Source organism: Pocillopora damicornis, chromosome 3 (assembly GCF_964200805.1).
Source record: "Pocillopora damicornis chromosome 3, jaPocDami1.2, whole genome shotgun sequence".
Classification (NCBI taxonomy): domain Eukaryota; kingdom Metazoa; phylum Cnidaria; class Anthozoa; order Scleractinia; family Pocilloporidae; genus Pocillopora; species Pocillopora damicornis.
The window spans coordinates 26329272-26352626 of record NC_142672.1 but is presented as its reverse complement, the minus strand read 5'-3'; the positions used below and the strand labels follow the sequence as shown (position 1 = coordinate 26352626).

Sequence of the window (23355 nt, the reverse complement as noted above, 5' to 3'; positions counted from 1 at the left end):
CCACTTCAACTGCGAGCTTTTACCCGATGCTAACACAGACGACCATTTAATTTGCCCAATATGGTAAGGTTTACTTTTATTGATTAGTTAACGTATTGTCTTTCAAAACTTGTCTAGGTCATAAGTTTTTTTTAGTTTATTTGCCCTTTAATCTACCGGGCCCTACAAGGCTGAATTGTTACCGCGAGTTCCATGAACGAGTTAAACTTTAGTGAGGACAGCAGCAACCTACCATCACTTACTTCGCCAATGTAGTTCTCTTTAGTGATCGCCGTGACATAAGCATAAGCCGACATAAGGACAATAACAAGAGCTAAAAATGTTCTTCTTGTGCTTATGCTATGCTTGCCTTTCGGAAATCGTAAGAACATAAGAGAAATAAGCGTTTGTTCTTCTTTGTGCCTCTGCGCTAGTCAAAAGTAGCCCTGACTCTCAACAACCGTCCCTTGTGAGATCATTCAATTCTCGTTAAGGTTCCGTACGAGAAAGTTTTCCCATGTGAGTTGTCACTGGACGTCGAGGCTTTGCTTGTGCGTGCTAGGGAGAATTGGGAACTTTTCCTTCTCCAGACCTGTCGAGCTTCATTGCGAAAGAAAAAAGAAAAGCTGACGACAAGAGAAGAGTCAGTTTAACTCCAAGTTCGGCAAAAAAGAGAATACAGATCAATCGCTAAGAAGAAGCCCCAAAACAAGGGAAATTTATGGCAACTGTGTCCTGACCTCAAAACTCTAGCGACTTGGTTCAATGCGTGCGGTGCAAAGTATTTAGTGGAAGTGCATAAGAATTCCTATTCAAACCTTAATAAGAGTTTGAACAATTGACAGTTCACATTCTCTTTTGGCTTGTTAACTTGGCAATGATTCGTAGCTCATTTACGATTAAAATTGATCAGTTTGTTTTTTTTCCCTGGCGCTCACTACCGATTCCTTTTCCGAAAGCTTTCACCTTTAGTCCGGGTTAAGTTAAAAGACGCAGTAACCCAAGATGCGCCGATCTAAATTGTGCCATAAAGGCGGGAAAAGTCATTTCCTAGGCTCGTAAAAGTATTACTTACATAAAAACAAACACTTCTCTGTCCATCATGAAACACTTAGCCCGGTGTTCTTTCTAGTCTAACCATATCTTTGAATTTTTACTCTGGTAATTTTAGTCGCGGGTCTGGTTGCTCAAGGCAGATTTACCATTACTTTTAGGGAGATCATCTTTTGTTAAATTCATGAAGTATCCAGCAAACATCTTGTGTTCTTTTTATTTTTGTGCTTCTTTCATATTGGGTTAGTGCTAGTCGGTTATCAAAAGACGCGATTCGGCTGATTACGGTAGCCAACGCTTGCGCTCATGTTTAGGTTTTTTGCATTTATGCGTAGGTCCCCGTTGCGGGGCATACGCTAGGTGCCAACCTTGACGGGATCTGATGCCAGTTGTGTGTTTATAAATCTTTACGTGGATCGAAAGCTGTAAAATGAGTTCACGTATTTTTTGTTGATGGAATCGCGTTCTATTTTTTAGCAAGGAGCTGATGAACAGACCCGTGTCCTTATTGTGCGGACACAGTGGATGCCAAGAATGTATACATCAGCTTATTTCAAATCAATCCGGAGGTGGACGGGAAAAGGCGTGTGCAGTATGTCGGGAGCCAATCAACGAACACATGTTGAACATCAGCATACCCCTCAGTTCAGTCATTTCCAAATTGAATGTGAAATGCACAAACGTTGGCTGCTCGTGGGTCGGTGAGCATGGTTCTAAGGAGAGACATCAAGAGACCTGCTCATTCCTCCTTCTGGAATGCCCCAATGGCTGTCCTGGATCGCATTTGCGAGATTCACTTGAGCGTCACTTGGAGATCTGCCCTCAAGAGAAAGTACCTTGCAAGTACTGTACTGCTGAGGTGGAGAGGTATATACTAGATCAGCATGAACCAACCTGTCAAGAAAAGCCCGGACCATGTCCATTAAATTGTGGCCATAATTTGCCCAGGTCAGTTATCATTCAGTTATCGCCATGAATTGATTCACAAAATTTTGTCATCATTTTGTTAAAGAAAAGAGCATGGAAAAAAAAGTAATCAAAAGGACCAACACCCGGTTTTGCCCCAGTAGTAAAGCGCAGTTAAGGTAAAACTTGTTAAAATTTTTTTTGGCCTCTTAAAGGGTTAACCCGGTAATAGTAATAAAATTCCCAAAGAAGCCCGATAACGTAAGATCCATGTGTGTCTATTTCAGGTCCCATGTTCACCTTCATTTGGACGAATGTCCTAAAAGAATGATGAAATGCAGCGTGGCCGGTTGTAACAATTTCTACCAGTTAGGGATGGAAAATGCCCACAACGAACTTTATCAAGGAAGCCACCAGGCGCTACTTAAGAGTCAAGTTGAAAGTCTTCAGCGCGCGATTTATGACAAGGTTTGTTGATCTCATTTAGGAGACTCGTTTTCAAGTATAACAATTGAGATACTTTTCATTCAGTTAGAATTTCGATGTTTTCGTTTTTATTTGCTTTTGTTTCTTACTTTCAACAACAATAATAATAATAATAATAATAATATTATTATTATTATTATTATCGTTGTTTTTCTAAATATTGTTATTATTATTATTTGCAGTCTCAAGTTGCCGTGAAAAGGGAGTTTTCTAAGCGAAAGTGCTACCGGTGGACAGTGCCGAAGTCGTCAATCCGAATTCCAAAGGATATTTCAAGTGCACTGTTTGGGTTTGAAAGTCACACATTTCGTTGCCTGTGGAAGAGGACCTCTGGCCAAAATAGGCTGTTTCTAAATGCAGTGTTTGGCTCTTCGCCAATCACAGTTCAAACAAGGTATGAAAGTCAAAAGGCACTCGTACCCTGACTGTTATTAAGTGAAATGGTAGTATGGTAAATCAACTTGTCATTCATGAATGCAGAACTTAACAATGACAGTATAGACATCTTTTAATTTAAATCGTTAATCCAAACCTTCATTTATAACTTTTCACATTTACGGACTGTTTATTTGCGATATTTAAAACAGCATCATTCTATCAAATTCTAAACACTAATTAACCTACCCTTTTCTATCAGATCTGTTTTGTTAAACGAGGACGGAGTAATGAGAGTCTTTGATACCGAATGTGAAACCCTTTTGGAGGATCAAATCATTGGGGCAAAGGAAGACTTGGGCCCGATTGAAAAAGAGCAAGATTTAATTATAAAACTAATTATAGCTATCTACAAACATACATAGAATACATTGTAAATTTTCTTCAGTAAAGTTTCTTTTCACTAACTTATTTACGAAGATGCTGTTTCTTTCGTCACGTGTTCAATTCAACTTACAGGGTGGCCAACGCACCACTAATTTTGCTGCCTTTTGCTACAATCGTTTCGTGTAGGTAAAACTGGAATGTCGCGCTGGTTGGTAAAGGGTTACACTCGAAGGTCGCTTTAATGTAATGTCGAGGTACGATTTTATGCAATTTTTTCAAACAATTTTGAAAAAGCAGGAAGGACCTAAAGATCACACAAGCCGATGTCCTGCCTCAAAGCAGGTCATATCTTGTCTAATGGCCTTAAAATAACAATTTTTTTATTTTTCTTCTGTCGTCAACGTCAATCAAATCTGAAATACGGGCAGAAATTGGAGTTTTGCAATTCTGCAAAGGCAACACGTGTGCACTGCTAGCTACAGCTATCGGGTTAAAATTTTAGTCACCGGTTTTCTCTTCAATGCGTACAAACCAATAAGGTTTTGTACATTGAACAAATTAAACAGAGATTGAAGAAATGTCGCTAATAAAACTAGCACCAGCCTCATGTCTAAAAATTATATTTGGCACTCTTTTCGCGCGTGAAATATAAAGAGTTGACAGATTGGTTTCAAATATCATTTATGTCGCGCAAGTGCGACCTCCATGACTCCCGTGGTGTAAATGTCGCGACATATTTATGGGACAACTTATGACGCGACATAAGAAAAATAAGGCCACAGTGCGACCCCTGCCTAGTAGGTTTAGGTTTGGTAACTCTCGGTAGCATGAGGTGTTCGCTAAACACTCCAGGATATCCGATAATCGCCACAAAAAAGTAATTAAAGCTTCTCACGGCTGAAATGAAAGAAAACCGCAACTTCCGATACAACACTAATTTGGTCGCACATTTTCCAGAAACAATAGTGGGCAAATTTGAAGGCTCCTATTAAAGCACGACGTGGCATTTCACGTGATGACGTTCAGACGTATCTCGATGATAGGATGTGGAGGCAATGGCGAGGTCTAGACAATATCATTGGTAATTTTTTGCCTGTCTTAGCCTCGCAATATAGGGACAACGTAATTTAAGTTTGTAAATTGAATTGTGAGACCACGAAATAAATAAATAATAATCACCAATCTCAACATTACAGAATCGCGCCCATTGAAAAACGTCGCACGGGAAAATGCAAATAAGCTAGAAAAGAGAAAGAGAGCATGCGTAACTTCACGCAGGCCTGTCAATCCGACTGTCAATCATGTAATCCCCCGTGTACGCAGTGTTCGAAAGTATTGTTTCTTGTGCAGACAACCGAAACGTAGCGCTTTTCATCGAAGAAGAATAGACGTAATTAGTGGCGTTATCTTGATTAGGTTATATTGTTTAAAAATCGGTCAGATGTAAAATTAAATTACCTTTCAAATGCCGGGTTTTCAATTTGTGTTAAGACTCAAATGCGGCAGATTTGCGAGGTTCGACCATCAACTTCGCCAAGAAAGCAAAACATCACAGAAATATTCCTTTTAGTAAAATTTCCGTACTGCCCCATACTATCGTAAAACAAATCTGTTTTCCCAATGGTAAAGTATTGTTTTTGTCACTCTATCCAAGAACTGAACGTATAATGTAGTGTGGGGCTGTGCGGAATTTTACCTTCCTTTTTGGCCCGTTATTGCCGTCAGTTTCAGATAACACGTCGGTAGTCTAATTACTTTTCGAAAAGCTTAAGTATACGAAGATTTAGATATATGAAAATTCACATATTTGCACTGCGGTGGAAAGATGAAATTAGAAGATCCTCGCAGCTAAGAACACTACTGAAACTAGTAGTTGTAAGTAGGACCTCACTCGGATGTTTATTTGTACCCAATTCATTGACCAGCTCCCAGTTGGCTTGTTAGCTCAATTGGTAGAGCGCTGCACCGGTATCGCAGAGGTCATGGGTTCAAATCCCGTACGGGCCTGAAATTTTTTTCAGGTCCTACTTACAACTACTAGTTTCAGTAGTGTTCTTAGCTGTGAGGATCTTCTAATTTCATCTTTCCACCGCAGTGCAAATATGTGAATTTTCATATATCTAAATCTTCATTCACTCGGATGTTTATTTGTACCCAATTCATTGACCAGCTCCCAGTTGGCTTGTTAGCTCAATTGGTAGCGCGCTGCACCGGTATCGCAGAGGTCATGGGTTCAAATCCCGTACGGGCCTGAAATTTTTTTTCAGGTCCTACTTACAACTACTAGTTTCAGTAGTGTTCTTAGCTGCGAGGATCTTCTAATTTCATCTTTCCACCGCAGTGCAAATATATGAAATTTTAAAAAATCTAAATCTTCATTCACTCGGATGTTTATTTGTACCCAATTCATTGACCAGCTCCCAGTTGGCTTGTTAGCTCAATTGGTAGAGCGCTGCACCGGTATCGCAGAGGTCATGGGTTCAAATCCCGTACGGGCCTGAAATTTTTTTTCAGGTCCTACTTACAACTACTAGTTTCAGTAGTGTTCTTAGCTGCGAGGATCTTCTAATTTCAGCTTAAGTATACGTTGTAGATTCCCGCTCCACGTAGGTGCACGCTCACGCTCAGAAGCTTACGGATGAACACTTCACGCTCTTTTGATATGCAAACGCGGCCCTCGCTCTTTACCGACGAAAAGAGCATTTCGTCACTTTGAAACAATGCTAATTGCTCCAATTGTATCTCCATTGTCTCTAAACGGACGCAAAGCGAAATTTAACAACTCCCGTTTGGGAATTTGTCAATTCAGATCTAAAGCGACCGAAGTTGGCGGTGAGCGTTTGCAACCTCATTCCTAGGTAAAGCATCATGGGTACCCCACTTTTCTCGGGCGACGCTTTTCAATGGGCGCGATTCCGTAATGAACTCTTTGGACGTTGTTGTAATAGCAGGCTAGCCCCTGAATCGTGGGTGTGTTTCTTAATTTTTAATTTTCTCATTTTTTTACGCCTATCGCGACCCTACAAAAACGATTTTTAATTTTTTTTTTTTTTTAACTGAACCAGTGAGCAGCACTCTGCGAACAGTAGTTATAAAGCTTCTCTAATCTCCGACGCTTTTCTTTTAACTGTCGTGACTTCTTAAGGGAGTTTTACTGGTTAAAACTAGACGCCTGTATTTCTAAGCCATAGTTAGCGGCTATACGGGGACCAGTGACCTTAAATGCTTGGCCGGACATACGATCAGGAACACGCGAACTTGTAAAAAAAATTGAAATTTTTTTTTAGGCAAGGTGAGAAAATAGGGCGACCCTAAAAGCCGGAACGGCGGAATGGCGGAATGGCGGAAAATGACCCCAAATCCTAAAACACGGAACGGATGCCAGGGCATGTTGCACAAATTTCGTACAAAGACACCAAGCGCTTAGCTCATTTATCCTCACGACGATAACGCGCGTGACTAAAATTAAGTGTCACTAATTTTTTTTCTTTTACTGAGTGGTATAAATAATAATGAACCATTATGCATGAAAGATAGATGCGTTTTCGCGTTGTAAACCTGTTTAGCTACCTTTTGTTATGCAAAATTTGCCATGAGTTTGTCGCGGCATAAAAAGTCGCACAGCATGTGGAAACCAACTCGACATACCACACTACAATAAACAATTATAACTTTGATACGTTTCCTGGTCACGTCTGCATTGATTTATTGAAACAATAATATCTCATATGCTTGTAAATGTGAGAACATCACCGGAACGTTTTCAGGCTTCTCAAAATATGACAACGTTCAGCCCAAGCTCCAAACTTAGACTAGCGTATAAAAAAGGGCAATTTAAACGCCATAGAGTTGACGATTTGCAATTTGTTGAGGAACAAAAGAAATCCGCTGAACGAATTGGTGAAATAGCCTCTTTTTTGTTTAGAAAGTGGTGGTGTTTTGGACACCTAATCGCGAAGAAATTCTTCAAATTCTTCTTGACGGCTTCCTTCTTCTAACTTTCTTTTGTCTTTTCACGCCATGAGAAATTCCCACGCGCGTGACACCCTGCAAACCTCTCTTCAACTAGTGTTACTCAAGTCCCAAAACTTAAAAAGCTATGTGAATAGACTTAACCCATATACACAATACTGATGTGATAGCGGAAATAGTCTTTTGGTATAATATCCCACTGGGGGCCCCCCTCCCCCAACAATGAAGTTGATTGATCTCGGTTGTCGTATTCACGTGCCGGACTCCTGTGCTTCTACAGTAGAACAAAGAGGGCCTGTTCGTTTTGATTTCATCGATTAAAGGCTGTTGTTGTGCAAGTTGACTGAACTGACGAAGTGTTATCGAACATGGGAGATTCAGGCGATTCCAGCTCTGCTAGCGATTGCGGGTCACCGCAGCCGAAAGGGAGGTCAATTAATAAAGTATTCGTATGGCTGAAAGAGAAGGCAAATTGTACACCGCGTGGAAATCCGTGGGTACTGCTGAATCGTGAGGGCAGGGTTAAAGACGTCGCAATTCAAGGAAACTATTCGAGTGCAAAGATGAAAGAGCTGGTGAAGGAAAATTTTGCTGGACTTGCGGCAGTTGACTTGAATAGGTAAGATAAGTACCAGAGCACTTAATCTCGCATGCAAGTTGTATGCATTGAATACTGGATGTAAACGGATAAGTTTATAGTAATGTAAAAACCAGGTAAGGCAAAACAATGCAAATTCCAGCCACGCGACGTAGGATTCAAGACAGCCTTTAGTAATTTACCACTTATACTTTAACTATTTGCTAGGGATCATTCATAAAAACTTAAGTATGCGCAGTGGACCAGCTGCGACTGTAAGGCCTGTAAAGGAGTGAAATCTGCTCATAATATACAAAAGCAGCACCTTTTATAACACATGTAATGGTGGGCGGAAAGAATCCGTCTTACAGGAAAAAAAATTCAGACCCACCCCATAGAGCGTCAGCTTATTTTATCCCTTCGATTCTTGACTTCATCTGTTTAATTGTTTTGATGATGGTTTGACAGTGAAAACCGGCAATTGGTAAAATATTTAAGGAAAGCAGGAGCCTTAACTGGAATTTTCAGATTGGCAGGGCTAACCATTGGAAAAGGGGGAGGAGGCAAAGGGGCAGAGGGGAATATGGACTGGAATAACAGATGTCAAACAAGTCTAGAAACTTATCAATGATCATCTCTATTTATTACATACTACTACATACTACATACTATATTTACTACATAGTGAATTGAAATCCCATTTCATATGTAGCAACTGTAAACTGTATGTGGTGTCAATGTTGGCCCTTTCTTTTCATAGAATTCGTCTATACAAGTCCGCAAACCGAGGAAGCAGAATAGAAAAAGTATACAAAGGCATACCAGACGCCAAGGAACTTTTAAGAATTTATGGCAGGGGGAGGGCTAATTCCAGGCGAATATATATGGTTTTGCATCGCCCAAGAAATGGAGGTTTGTGTAATCTTTCATAAGCAATTAGGGGTTTGTGTTGTTGCAGTCAGCTCATAAATGTCCTTGGCCACAAGCAAAAAAAATTGTTGACATTGTGACTTGTCTCAGCACAAAAAGATTGCAATGAGTGCATACACATTTATGTAGCACGACTCATGGGTAAAGATAGTAAAGGCCATCTTTGCCAACGCTTCCAGATAACTGTGCTGCAAAGGCTGTTTTATAGCGAATTTGCATGTTGACATGGATATAAGTGCAGTGGAGTAAAATATATGGCCACAACACCAAAAAATATCTGTTAGAATTTCAATTACACACTTATACAAAAAAGGTGGAACATGTACATTTTGGAAATAATAGCCTCCTGAAAGTGGGAATGCATTTTCACCACACTTCAAAAAAGAAAACTTTCTTTGGCAGACATATGCAACAACATAACCTAATTATTCTGCTGAGAAATTTAAATCTTGATATTATGACTTTTAAATATTAATCCTTTTTTATTTTTATTACCATGGATTGCACTACAAGTTTAAGAAGGTTCTTTGCCTTTCAAAATTTTCAATATTTATGTCATAGATTTATCAAAGGAAAACTTGCAATAAGCTCATATTTCCACTATTTCACTAATAATTCAAAACACTAATTAAAAATTATTTGTTTCCTTTTTTATCTCAGGATCTAACACTAACCCTCAGTCTAGACCAACACCAGGAGTAAGCAATCCCAACCATCCTTCTCCATCTCTTCAAACAAATCCTAATTTTGATGTTGCTTCCCTCCATCCCTCAACAAGCCAATCCCAACTATCCCCTCCTCCTGCTCAGCCCAATTCTAACCCACCCTCCACAAACCAATCCCAACCTTCCCTTCCCCCTGCTCAGCCTGATTCCAACCCACCCTCCACAAACCAATCCCAACCCTCCCTCCCCTCTGCTCAGCCTGATTCCAACCCACCCTCCACAAACCATTTCCAACCCTCCCTCCCCTCTGCTCAGCCCAATTCCAACCCACCCTCCACAAACCATTTCCAACCCTCCCTTCCCCCTGCTCGACCTAATTCCAACCCTCCCTTGCTTTCTCGACAATCTACCACTCACCAAAATCCCAGCCAATCTCAAACAAGTGTGACCAATTCAGTCATCCAGCCAGAGACTTCCAGTGGTGCAACAAGTGCGGCAAGTGGTGTTGTTGGTCTGGTGGACTTGACATTGCCTACAAGTGAATGTAAGTGCTTAATTGATTGGCACATTAGTTATTAAGTTTATTAATGATTTATATTTTAATCCTGTATTTGCATCTTGTGTGGAAGCAGTTGACCCATCTGCCATAGATAATTATCGTGTGATACACCTGAAACTGTGTTGTGTTGTTTTTTGAACAGATGATGTCATTGCTTTAGATGAAGTCAATGACAATGAACTCGACAGAAGCTATTTAGCTAGCAACCCAGTAACTGTTGACTCAGGTAATATGATGATGACTGATTAAAGAACATTTAAATGCTTGTTTTTTTGCAGACCCCAACCCCAATCCTGATTTGGATTAATCCCTAGGGTGGCAATGGATATTTTCTGAAAACTGCATGTATATTATGCTAGAAATCTAGTTTATTACTGCAGGTAGTTTACATGGATGATTTAATTGTGCACCCTAGGCCAAGCCAAGTTTACACATGAGGTGTGAAGTAAATCAACCAAATTTATGTGAGAAATGAAAGAAATTAATTTTTAAAAAAAGACAAAATTTTAACTCCATGATTTTTTTTCCCTTTCAACATAGCATGTCATCTAACTGGCATACATCAGTGGCAAAAAGGTATGTTTCTATAAAATGGATTATAAAACACATACACTTTGAAAAACAAATGTTGAATTAACTTCAACATAATTTTAATTACTTAATGTGTTAATTAAAATTAAAATTCAAGAGAGCTGGCTATTTATTGTTTACAAAATGGATCAATCAGCCCATTTGAAATCTAGAATGATCGAGTACGTAGAATCAGTTTTGTGTAATTACACTGAAACGAACTGGAATACAGTCCACGTTCTAAATTGCTTGAATTGCTTTATCAGTGATATCGGACCAAGGGAAAAGCCCTGTTTACTTAACACGGCTTTAAAAAACATTGTTAGACAATTTTCTCGCAAAATTATCGCCTTAAGGATTAATTGGTTATCGACTAGCAGTTTTTGAAAGTGCATACGCAGCAAAGACTGAAAGGCTCAATAAACGCTTCGGTTTTTCGACCTTTACATACTTCGAGTTAGTCAAAAAACGTTTGACATGCGAAAGAACGGCTGGGAAGACGACTATGGTTAATATCAGAAGCAGCGGAAAAGTTTCTTTACAAACCGATCACTTCGGCGTGAACCGATTGTCATGTACTGCAGTGGCTCTGGTGCAATTTTAGCCTGTTTCAATTTTTCTTTATAAGGTCAGTTTTCTGGTAAAACTGCTAAAATTGTTTACTTGCGTTTAAATACTTAAAATTCCCTCTTTACTTTCCTTTCAACATTCACCGCAATTCTTTATTCCGGAAATTAGCATTTTGCTTAAAAAAATATTCGCAAACCAAACTTATTATTACCTTTGGTTGCTACGAATCATTTTGACACCAGCAATACTGAAACCGTTCAGGCAAACTTTTTTTCATTCGACGTTTCCAAAACGAATCAATTTGGAAAAATAATCACCAGCCACTGAGTGTGAAAAGCATCTTGTTTTCTTAGATGTCACCGTCTATTACTTTAAGGTAACTTAGGTAATCGCGATGGAAAAAGATTGCTTTTGTCTCCGACAAAAGACAGCAATTTTACGTCAACAAATTAGTGTTTTTCCGCTTAAAAGCTGCTAAAAGCTTAGGAAAATATTTTTTTTGACGAGATCACGAATTTCACCAAAGAAGTATACCGCCAGGAAAACCATTCACTTCACGAAAGCGATTCCTCGATCGTTATACCAAGGAGAAGTTGCTTTTAAAAGGTTCGATTGCAGTAGTTTAATGTAACTGAGAACTAATTTTCTTTAGAACGTTATCAAATCCGATGTCGTTTAAACAGCATACAATATTAATAGAGACATTCAAATTGGGAATGGAAAATTTAGAGGAATGCCGGCGCGCCTGGCTGATTGTTTTTTTTTTCTTTTTCTTTTCGTAAAGCTTCGCGACGCGAAAATGTGTCTAGAGCAACAATGCTATTGTCAAAAATGTTTATAGAATTTTTTCTGAGCTTTCCAGTGTTGTTTCTGAGTTTAACAGCTTTGCTCTTAAATTTGCGAAGTTTTCCGCGATTTATTAAAAGGTAAAAGGTAGAATTGACCATGCAATTACCCTAATTTCAATTGCAATCGGATGTCGGCTATTGTTCCTCTCAAGGGAAAACATATCACGAAGCATATTGATCCAATGACTTATGAAATAATTTCAGTTCAATTTCTTTCGCCTCTGAATATAATCAGAGTTAAAAACCAGTCTTTAAGCTTCCAAAACAATTGGTAATTTATTGTTTTCCAAGCCATCAGTGAAATCTCGTAAATTATGCATTATGTTTTTATTTTTGCATCATTTCTTTCTGAGCCAATTTCTTTACTGTTTACCGGAGATTAGATTTGTTTTAACACGCCATTATTGTGTTCAAACGTCATAGACGATGGCGCATTCGCCTTTGAAAGGCATCAGATGGATATTGCGATCGTTCCCGTTAAGTTACTTTGCTCTTTCCCAAGCCGCTGCCATGAACACAAAACCAGTAAAGTAACCACGTTCTCTCGCTTCATGATCTTATTAATTTACGCCCTCGCGTAATTTCCTTCATCCACTGAATATCAAATTTAATTATACCAGATTATGCATTCATTTTAAGATACCAAGTTGGTGCGAAATTGGAAAAAAGCATGGATTAACTTAACTCCTCTGACAGGTTAGGCCAAGGTACAATGATAAACATGGGTTTTTGCCTGGTACAACTGTCACGATTAGCGACGTAGTGGAGGCGCTACGGCTCTTTTGTCAGGTCAGTTAGTTGGCACAAAGGACTATTTCCTCACAACCTCACAAACAGAATCGACTAGAAAATTTATTAGGAGCGAAGGGGCTATCCACTCTTCGCTTACAACTCGGAATCCACGAGTATTTGCTATGGCTGAAAACCAATCTACAAGGTACCTTAGTCCATGTCAATTTTTGACTGACTCTTTCGAGGACCCTGAGAATTTGTACATTCACAATTTAATTTGTTCAGTTTTGAACTGTATATTCATGCTGCCAGGCATTTGTGGAAATGTACTGGTTATTTCAGCAGTGTGGAAAACTCCATCTCTTCAAACTCCGTCCAACGGATTACTTCTGTCTCTCGCTACTTCTGACCTGGCCGTAGGAATGTTAGCTCAACCTTCATTTTCAGTTTGGCGAATTTCGCAAATGGTAGGCGACATAAAAGCTCACTGTGTGGCAGGAGTAATGTCAGAGTCTTTTGGCTGGCTGCTCGCTGGTGTTTCATTGTTTACAATTACTGCCATCAGTTGCGAAAGATTTCTGGCTGTACACCTACACTTACGATATCATGACATTGTAACAAGACGTGGCATTGCCAAAGTTGTCCTCAGTTTTTGGTTAATTTGGATTCTTATCACTGTCATGAGATTTGTTCTCATAAACAGGAAAATTCTTAGGATCATTGCCGTCAATTTCCTGGTGCTAACCTCGACTATCATGTTTATAGCATATATCATGATTTTTAGGCTGGTTCGACGACATCAGATGCAAATTCAACAACAATGTTTCACGAGATCCCAAGCCAACGGCCGTAATCCTGGTAATAAGACCATTGATATGGTTCGATATAAACGGTCTACAATAACCATGTTATACATTTTAGGATTTTTTCTTCTCTGTTATTTTCCATTTCTGGTCGTTATGCTTATTGAAATTGCCATTGGAGAGACTCTCCAAACAAAAGTTGCCTACTTGTACACAGTGACATCAATTTTTATCAACTCGGCAGTAAATCCGTTAATTTATTGCTGGCGTATGAAGGAAATAAGGATGGCGATCATGAAAGTTATCAATTCAGTGCGTGTTAACGCTATCGAGCCAGAGAGGTCAAGAAGTTGCGTTGCAACAAAAAGACATCCTTCTATCGAGTTAAAAACTATACAACCATCGTTCATTACGGAATATAGGGCATTTAGCGAGAGTAATTTAAATACTCAGATTTTCAACTCTATAAAATTTGATGTAAGTAACGACTCGAAATCGAGAGAAGTAAGTTCAGATGAAAATTATCCAACTCGATCATTGGAACAAATGTACAAAAACTGCACGAACTAGCAAAATAACTAATAATTTCCAAAATTTTCAGCTTATGTTATTAAAGGACTCGAAGAGAAAAAAGCATGTCTGTGTTGGCAGAACATGAAAATGTTTTGATTACACAATCTCTTCATCCAATAACTTACACTAAAAACGTCTGGGTGAAAAATTTAATAGTTCATTTAAAGTTGTCAAATTTGATAAAAAGGAGTTCAAATTATCGACCCGTTTCTTTCAAGATTTCATATACAGGGTGTGATATTTTAGGATTGTGATCAGTTGCCAAAAATTAACTTTGATTCAAAACTAATCCGAGTATGGGTTTTTATTCAAAGAAGTATTTTTAGTCCTCATACCTAAAATTGGTCGTTATCTGAAAAATTATCTGTTTAAAACCAGAGATTTGCTGGTGCTGTTTCAGGTTTTCAGGTTTCATGGGCGGAAATTTTCTGCCGTACTCATTTTACTCCCGAAGCTAAGACGTAAGTATGGAATCCTTAAATATATGTGGATTCAATTTTTAAAAAACAGTTATTTTATCTTCATAAGAAGTATCGACCTACCTATTCACCTGTCATTATTCATTCTTAGTCATTGTCATTCAACTTTGGGTACAAGATATGTAGCCCTACCTCCCCCACAGCACTTTTCTTCACGGTCCCTAAACCTCACCCTACCCCCTTACTTCTGATGAAACTCAATCCGGTGTTCTGACCTAAATAATAGTCGCTTTAGGCTTTTTAATCGCTACTCCTGTCAATGGCACATTTGTTAAGTGAACACCGACGAAATTCTTGCTTATATGCGTTCGATAAAAGTGGCATAAAATTTCTCATTGATAACTTCCCAAACTTAAGGGTCTGTTATTGCGTCAACCAAGGCAGTTTTTTTCCCTCTTCCTTCCTTTGTTATGACAAAGTTCTAGAAATTTATTTTATGGCCAACATGTGTGCGGGCAAGAATACGTTACGATGTGTGAGGTATGTAGTTCAACTGTCTTTATTTTATTGATTATCACTTTCAGAATAAGCTGAATTATACAGGATCTCTAAAGTGCAAAGTTTTCTAACTTAGGGAAAAAAATCTTGGGTAAACCCCTTGAAGGGTCTACTTATTTCCTTTCACTGAAAGATAGTCCATTGAAAGTATTTGAAATTTTCATTCTTAAAAGTTCAGCACTACAGTGTACACGGTACAGATCCTTCTCTGACAAAATGCACAATACTGGTATTATGTTCTGCGGTTTGAAAAAACAATATACCTTTTCTCTTGACTTCTCACTATGGAATATTCAGTCGAATCTTGGGATAACAGTCATATTCTGATAATTCTCCTTTGTCCCAAGTCACCGAATTTCAGTCAAATTTGATGATTGCATATCACGATCGCTTCGTAGGTCATATTACGTAAAATCCAAGGATTTGACTTATATAATATTTCATGATATATATCTATCTATCTATCTATATATATATATTTATATATATATATATATATATATATATATATATATATATATGTTTGAGCTTGAGAAGCTCAAATATATTTTTTGCTACGACGCTAGGGAAGTCGTGTGGTCTTGATTTGTTTATGTCTATTTAAATAAACCCATCGTTTGGTTAGTTTTGTTTTATTCTCCATAAATACTTTCAGGTAATAATTATCGTCTTAAACGATTTTTTATCCGGAGGGTATTTCAGTAGCCTATGATAACTTAGATACTTGTATCATGTCCCTGGCTCTGTAGCTTAGACTTATCTTAAAAATTTCATTTTTAGACATATCGTGTCTGTACTTCGCGTCTCTAAGCAAAATGATCTTCGTCGCTCTGCGGTTTGCATCACGGGCTCAGTTTAACAAGACAATGTTGATTTCTCTCATAGCCTTCTCAACGAATGTCAATGAGATGGCAGAACTTTCTTGTAATCAATGATCAACTCTTCTCCCTTGCGGTGGAGTAGATCATGTTTATTTGTTTTGACGTAAAAATTCAAGAAACGCTTGGCCTGGGCTGTTCAGGCCAGGCGTTTCTTTTCACTGATGATCTTCGATAACTTTCCATAACTATTCCTTCTTCAGTCTCTTCAGGTTTATGATTCAAATCAGGGTGCACTGCAGATTTCACTTTCATTTTAAAGCTAAAGATGAAAGGGAAGTAGAGAAATTAGTTGAATTTCTTCATTTATGAAAGGAAATGTCAAAATTCCTCACATTTTACTTAGTTGTCTTACTGGTTTTGCTACTTCGAATGAACGCTCCTCGAAAAAAACGCAAATAACTAACAACGTATACAAACTTTGGAAAAAACTACACGCCGTGAAACTAAGGAAACAGGCAACCCAGCTGCACTTTTAAATTCTTCAAGAATGAGTTGATCTCAGGATTGTTTTCTTGAGATTAAGATCGTCATGATTAAATAAAAAACGGGGGATTACGTTTTGAAAATTCTACGTCATAAAGTTTTCCTTGTGGGTTTTTTGACAAATTTTCTCTGGTAATGCCTATGCTGAATAATTTTTCCTTAAAAAAAGCACTCTTGTACGGAAATACGTCACCTTACAGATAACGCTTACTTACCAAACAACGACGATGATAATAATAACGGCTATTAGAACAACCAATCCTACACTGATACCAATCACAATCCATTTCCAGCCATTGCTGCTTGGCTCCAGTGGTCTCACTGTTGGGTATTCTGTAGGTGAGCTGGGTTCGAATAAAGTCTCTATATCAGAGATGTTCGCGCCAATGGCTGCCTCGATCTCGGGCTTGTTAGCTATTACAATGGCGACCAACGCGTCACGGGGAAGAACTGAGATATTTCCAATAAAAAGACCAGCAGGCTGCTGTACATAAAATGCAACCTGGAGAGAGTCTGATGAGTTGCTAGGGTAACCAGGCAGAAGATGAACCTGGTCAGCGGTGTAGAGGTCTAGGAATGGAGAGCGTCTGACAAGAGAAAAATTAGTTTAATAATAAAGCATCAATGTAGTGAGGGATGGAAATCATTGATCTGCAAAAATTATTCGTGATAATTTTTGGAAGCTTTAACGAGACACAGTAAGTTGTAAAATCAGCATGGAAAAGTTGGTTTTGAATTAAAATCGATTTATAATAAACCATTACTTATTATAAACCAGTAAAAATTACGGAAGTTCTGCTCAGACACCCTATTACTGCCTTTTCAAGTGGAAAGGTGATGGGAAGAAATGAACTATAAACTAGAGGATACTGTCTGAATTAGCACTAGATCATGCAGTGCTAAAATTAAAAGAAATGCGAAAGGAAGAAGAAGTGGGCAGGAGAAATAACTGGGAAGAGGAACACTGGAGGTATCTGCAACCACGAAGGACTCTAACTGAAAAAGGAAGGCCCACAGAAAGCTATGTGCCTTTCATCTACAAAGATGGCGCACCAAAAACAAAAGCGTATTAGTTTCTGTTGTAATCACCTTTTTCGTCGTTTTTCTTTTAGTGAGCACGTTGTCCTGTTCTTACTGCAAAACTCGGATGTAGCAGACGCCAATTTCTCTTTAAAAGATTTATCTCTATCAAAATCCCACTCAACCTGCCAGAAAGAACATGAATAAAGTTTAATATTGTTTTGGAAAGACTCCGTGTTCCAATAGAAAACTATTTGAGCTCACTCAGATAACGTTTTGACGGCGGTCTGCAGTGTAAAAATTAAAACATATCGCTGCATACGAATTTCAGTGACATTAAAGTGCTTTGTAAAGAGCGCGGCCCGCCTTTAATTAGACGCTATGGTTAACATTATCGCATCTTGGGATTTCAGCTCACACATCCAACCGTTTGATTGACAGCAGTTAAATCACCAAAGAGACTCGAGTATTCCCAAAGCAAAATCTATTGACCAATCATAGCTGACTAGTTCTGGATATGCACATTATTATGCCGCGTATTAAAAAACTGGGCACTGTAAGTACATGTCGCGAAAGACAATAGCATTCTGGGCGATTAGTCATGCAGAGAAACGATGTTATGAGAAAATTCATCTGTAATAGATTTCAGGTCATCGGCCATTCGAGATTCAACCTGTTTGGAAAAGGTTGGGCCTATTTATTGCTTGCTAGTTTACTCGCAAGAGTTGGCCATCATAGTTCCTGGAAAATATTCTACACGCGCACTTTTTTAAAGCAAGAAACCGCTATACACTTGTGCAAGAAACCTAATAAGCTTAAGGGCGTACCCTATAACATTTTTGTTATATGATCTGCAGCACACGACGTCATTTCTATAACTCGATGTACCTACCCCACTTGGAATTGAAAACTGAACAGCTTCTAGCTTCTCGTTTTGTGATGGGACACGTGGCTCAGCCAGGTCTGGTATAGGGACTGTCTCGTTTTTCTCCAAACCTGTGTAAATATTTAATATGTAAGAAACCTTTGAATAATTACACAAAATATACTTATAAGTTTTCTTCATCACATTCGATCAGTTTTCGAGTTTTGCAAAGAGTATTTCTTTAAGACTAAATCTCCCAACGTCCTATCACAGGTGCCGCAATCTGATTGGCTATGTACTCATTATTTGCTCCGTTAAAGATAGTGAATAGAGTGAGTGGCCTAACAATGCGCAGTTATGAACAAAGTAAGGAAATGGTCATTATTTATTGCCAGGGGGGGAGTGGTTTTTTTGTTGGTACCTGATCCTTCCATAAGGCTGTGTAATATTTTTATGACCCCCCCTGTATACTCTGTTGGCGACGACTGATCTCCTTCCATACCCCCTAAAAATCATGTAATCCTTCCCCCCCCCGAAAAAAATCTGATCCACCCCCTGGCGATAAATAAGAGTGGTTACTAATGTAGCAACAAGAGCCTGTCTTATTGTTAAACGCTGCACGACCAGTAGATTGAGCTTTCGATATTTGAGCTTGATATGACTGTCAAGCTCAAAATTCAACTGTCAAGTATCAAAACGCAAAGAGCAGAATGACACTCCAATGCATACCCCAACTTCCAGGAAATTTTCGTCTAAAAAAATGATCAAATACCTTTGCATTTTCCATCAATAAAGTACAAGTCTTGATCACATTCACACTTGTAAGAGCCACGAGTGTTGACGCACTTGTGAAACTCATCCGTGCAGTTGAACAAGTCATCATTCAGACACTCGTTGATATCTACATGGCAAACACGTTGAAAATCATTAATTAAGGCAAAAACTTATTTCAAACGGTCGTTTGTCTGTAAATGCATTCATTCTCTACACCTCTTTGCTATCAATTAAACTTATATAGAATTTAGTTATTTACCTTCACACTCGTAGCCATCTTTCTTCAATTCAAAACCCCTCTCACACGAACACTTATAACTTCCAGGGGTATTTGTACAAATCTGATTGCACCGATCAAGTTCTTTAGCTGGATCACATTCATTGATATCTACAGAGAAAAAAGTACAACGGCTTTAGTTGGTGCTTCTATATTGTATTTCAACGTTTCAAGTAACATTTCGTTGTCAGTTGGTATCAGCCACAAACTATCCAAACGGTATCAGTTCTATTTCTTCGTAACTAGGGAAACAAGTGAGAGTAAAGCTGGCACGTATGTATCTTATTGCACCACATGAGTTGTGGTAAATGAGTCTACAAATATAATCTAAATAACTTTATAACTTTTTTAACACTCAAAAGGCTCTTAAACATTCTTTCTTTAGTTCTCGTTCCAAAAAAAAAAACACTGAGAACGATCTACCACTAACTCCTTAAGGTTGAAGAAGAAAATAAAAGCTTACCTGTACAGTTCTTTTCATTGCTGTCCAGCTCGTAGTTAGCAAAACAAACACAAGTTGCTTCATTGCTGCTTCCCTGGAAGCAAACGTGTTCGCAGCCATGATCAGAAGTACAAGGGTTTTTAGCTGCGAAGTGAAGGGAACAGTAGTATCATAAGTAAATACCGTTGTTTGATGCTGTTGATCCGATATGGCGGAAGAAGTCTTTTTCAACTTGAGCTTTGTCTTCCTTGCATATTAGCAGAGAAAAATATGTACGAGGCAATTGTACAAAAATAAATCTTCGAACAGATGTATTGCTTAGCTCGATCGCTCGCTCGCTCGCTACGGATGCCGCAGTCAGCATAAGATGACAGTTTGCATGTTGGAAGATGTCTGATAAGAAAAAACATGAGGCCTCTCAGTAAAGACTAACTCACCTACACACTTCCTCCAGTCACTGGGATCAGTTTTGAAAAACTCGTTGCATGAACAGTTGTAACTTCCCTCACTGTTGATACATTTTTGCATACAGTCGCTCGATGGATTGCATTCATCAACATCTACGTGCCAAAAAAGAATATAACATTTGTTTTTTATCATCGAGGGAAACCTTAGGCATCTTATTTAAGGGGAATGCCAGGACGTCAACATTTCGCCCTCTAAGATTTAAATTGAGTTTGAATCAAACCAATTCTAAACCGTGATTAGTGCTAGGGAGGACTTGTTGGGACTTTTGTAGAGTGGGTCATTGGGGAGGCTAGCCATGAACTTTACGCTGAACGAGGGCTAAAAAAGATAATTTAAGCTTTAAATTAGGGAATTTCTTTTGATATTTCATGCATAAATTTGATAGGAAATGTTGAGTTGACAAGTATGATGTTTACGTCAACGGAAAAAAGAAAAATGAACTACGATTTCATTATCTTGGTCTAGTTCCACTTTAAAGCTCAGTGCCAGAAATTCTCCTCTAATCTTACCGTAAAGTTTCAGGAGTTTGAAAACAAAAGTCTTACCATCACAGCTGCGTCCGTCTTCATTTAGCGAGTATCCATCACGACACTCACAGAAGAAAGAAGTTGGAATATTGACACATATCTGCTCACAGTTGTTTGATGAGTTACTTTGGCATTCGTCATAGTCTATGGAAAATATTGCATAATATTTAACCAGAATTTTATGATTGATTTTATCATCGTAGACATCTATAATAGATAATAATTTTCAGAAAATTTCCCCGATAAAAAAATGTAACTCCTGACTGACCTGGTGTAATGGAAATGTTAGTGACATTTCTGAGGAAAAGTCGCTCGTTGTTGTCAGGTCGTATATTGTGTTCTATTCACAGTTTTGGGGGAGGTTAGGCAAGAGGGGGGCGTTTTGATGCAGTAAGTCATTTTTTCAGGAGAAGAAGAAGCAAAATATGTATTAAACATTTTTTGGCGATATATCTTACACTTACAAAGTTCTCTTCCATGCAGTGTTGTTTTATCTATATTCACCTCAACTCTTTCACTCCCACGATATCATTAGGAATTCTCCTTACTGTCTGCCGTACAATTCTTATGATTTTAGTTTGGAGAATTTGATATTGGATCAACTCATAATTTACTAATTGATAGATATAAACAATAGCTTTATTTGGCGCGAAAATATACGAGCACACTTTCGCGCAAAATAGAGGCTATTGTGCTTATTATCCTTCAAATATTTTGCAACGCGCGTGAAAAATGTTCACGAACAGTTAACTGTTTGCTGCGTGGGAGGTTTTAATTTGAGTGTTCTCTGGTACGATTTTATGAACATACAAATATTTCCCTCTTCCGCAACAACCCTGAGACGCTCTCTCATCCTGAATTAATTTTTAAATGACGACTAATCGTAGTGGACGTAAGGTTTGAAACTTGGGGAATATCACCTGGGTGATATCCTCGGATATCCTGTTACGTAATGTGTTTAGACCAATCGTGCACGAGGAAAAATATTCGATGGATCATAATTTTCGTCATTCCCATTACTTGTCTGCTCGATATTGTATTGGTACTGTAATTAAAATTTTGTCTTGGTCACTCCTGGGAGTTAAAGGATTAAGGTACATTCTATCAAATAAAACCCCTGAAGGTCTGCCCGACTTGAACTTTATTGAGAAAACTACAAGTCAACCCACCAGTACACTGAGCTCCATTTCCAGTGTACCCTGATGGACAGGGTCCACATTTATATCCACTGGAATTAGCTGGTGCAGGAAGATCAATACACTCAACTCCCGTGTAACACGGCTGACCATTCATTTCGCAGGCGTCAATGTCACTGTCACAGAACCTTCCTGTGTATCCTCCCTGACATGTGCAGCCCATGTATATAAACTTGTTATCAGTGTTGGCTGTGTCGCCTTCTTCTGGTTCCACGCACTGACCACCATGTTGGCAGGTGCACATTCTAATGGTTGGACTCCAACTGACGCTTGCACCTTTATCGTCAGTAGCAACGAAGGTCATGTTAAACTACAAAGGAAGAAAAACTTCGTATGTGGATTCTGCCCCTTTGTCGATTTGCCGGGGTTACTTTTTTAGTGCAAATTGAACTGTAATTCTGCAAAGAAAATGTTTAACGAAAAGGTTTTCAATTGAAAAATTTACCTTTTGTGATGACGTTACGGGCCAATGAAATGACAACATGTTTCCAGTCTGGTTCCACGTGGCTCCTGCAGGTTTGTTTATCACGTGAAAAGTAATGGAGCCCTCGTCCTCAGCTGTTACATTCAGCTCAACTGTTTCGCTAAGTGTGGCATTTATCAAATTTGAAGCGTTTACTATCTTAGGCGGGAAGTTGTCTGTAATTATTCCAAAAAAATGAAATATGCTTAGGTTAAGATACAAGTGATTATTCTTCGAGTTTTAAATCCCAAAAAAGTTTCGTAAAGTCGGAATGTTCTGATTATCGCCATATTGTCTAATGTCTAGCACTTATGGAATCGTTGTACATCTACTCGCGTATTCTAATCACGTCTGTATTAGGTCAGTCCAAAACATTTTTTCAATAAAATATGGTCCTGCGTTGTTTGCAAACGATTTTTGCTTTTATGTTGGAGAGCCATTTTCATAAATTGTTCGCGTAAAGGAAGCCACTTAGGAAGTCAAAAGATAAAAGGAGAAAAGAATTTGAACTCCGAGAAATCTCCAATGACCAAATCGACATTTTCTCCTGAACTCACCCAGTGTATTCGACTCGTTCACCAGCTGGACGCTTATATCTTTGGTTACCATGCCAACAGACAAGTCGTTAGTGGAAGCCACGTCAAACAGACATTCGTGATCATCTCCACATTGTGCTTCAGCTTTCTGTCTTAGACTGTCATTATGCCACGTGATGTTATCAGCAAACATGGGCTCAAATTCAGGTTTCGAATAAGTGGCCACACTTTCATTATCAGCGTAGGTGAAGAGAGACTGGGATTGGTTGATTTGCCCTGGGAGATATTATCATTAATTAGTATAATTGCTTAGGTGATTGTAGAGATGGGCGCGTTCTGATTGATCCAGAAGTGCGTCATATCACGCCATAATCTCCTTACGCGAGGTGATTATGGCAGGAACGTTAACCTTCAGAGAGGCTGTCTCGCGTTTTGTCAATGTTTTCGCGGAAGTGATGAAC

At 38.7% G+C, this 23355-nt stretch overlaps 5 protein-coding genes across 7 annotated transcripts in view; 4 read left to right on the top strand and 1 right to left on the bottom strand.

Moving 5' to 3' along the window:
- LOC149049084 (uncharacterized) overlaps window positions 1-23355 on the top strand; it is an 87457-nt gene that overhangs the window by 54759 nt on the left and 9343 nt on the right. The gene's annotated exons all lie outside the window — the stretch shown is intronic.
- On the top strand, window positions 1401-3224 carry LOC149049086 (TNF receptor-associated factor 2-like). The gene is made up of 4 exons (XM_089199586.1): window positions 1401-1980; window positions 2226-2406; window positions 2607-2818; window positions 3062-3224. Exons 1-4 carry the CDS (start codon window positions 1520-1522, stop codon window positions 3222-3224), a joined length of 1017 nt encoding a protein of 338 aa, XP_089055712.1. The 5' UTR covers window positions 1401-1519.
- Window positions 7414-15021, top strand: LOC149049085 (uncharacterized). Of its 3 annotated transcripts, XM_089199306.1 has the most exons (7): window positions 7414-7777; window positions 8496-8647; window positions 9326-9874; window positions 10032-10115; window positions 10430-10465; window positions 14386-14446; window positions 14884-15021. In XM_089199306.1, exons 1-7 carry the CDS (start codon window positions 7527-7529, stop codon window positions 14996-14998), a joined length of 1248 nt encoding a protein of 415 aa, XP_089055432.1. In that variant the 5' UTR covers window positions 7414-7526; the 3' UTR covers window positions 14999-15021. The 3 variants fall into 3 exon arrangements, with proteins under 3 accessions (XP_089055432.1, XP_089055433.1, XP_089055434.1); XM_089199307.1 differs by lacking the exons at window positions 14386-14446; window positions 14884-15021 and adding an exon at window positions 12517-12629; XM_089199308.1 differs by lacking the exons at window positions 14386-14446; window positions 14884-15021 and adding an exon at window positions 12574-12648 and having other exon boundaries at window positions 7415-7777.
- LOC113684305 (adenosine receptor A2b-like) lies at window positions 11555-14045 on the top strand. The gene has a single exon (XM_027201650.2). It carries the CDS (start codon window positions 12792-12794, stop codon window positions 13980-13982), a length of 1191 nt encoding a protein of 396 aa, XP_027057451.2. The 5' UTR covers window positions 11555-12791; the 3' UTR covers window positions 13983-14045.
- The window catches only part of LOC113684309 (uncharacterized), a 35859-nt gene continuing 27447 nt past the window's right edge, over window positions 14944-23355 (bottom strand). Inside the window, exons 18-29 of the mRNA XM_089199585.1 lie at window positions 22916-23170; window positions 22341-22534; window positions 21869-22205; window positions 20718-20843; window positions 20142-20264; window positions 19726-19848; window positions 19245-19373; window positions 18984-19112; window positions 18239-18342; window positions 17416-17531; window positions 16542-16913; window positions 14944-16102 (exon numbers count right to left, since the gene is read on the bottom strand). Coding sequence (XP_089055711.1) covers window positions 15955-16102; window positions 16542-16913; window positions 17416-17531; window positions 18239-18342; window positions 18984-19112; window positions 19245-19373; window positions 19726-19848; window positions 20142-20264; window positions 20718-20843; window positions 21869-22205; window positions 22341-22534; window positions 22916-23170 — 2156 coding nt within the window. The 3' untranslated portion in view covers window positions 14944-15954. The remainder of the gene's footprint in view (window positions 16103-16541; window positions 16914-17415; window positions 17532-18238; window positions 18343-18983; window positions 19113-19244; window positions 19374-19725; window positions 19849-20141; window positions 20265-20717; window positions 20844-21868; window positions 22206-22340; window positions 22535-22915; window positions 23171-23355) is intronic.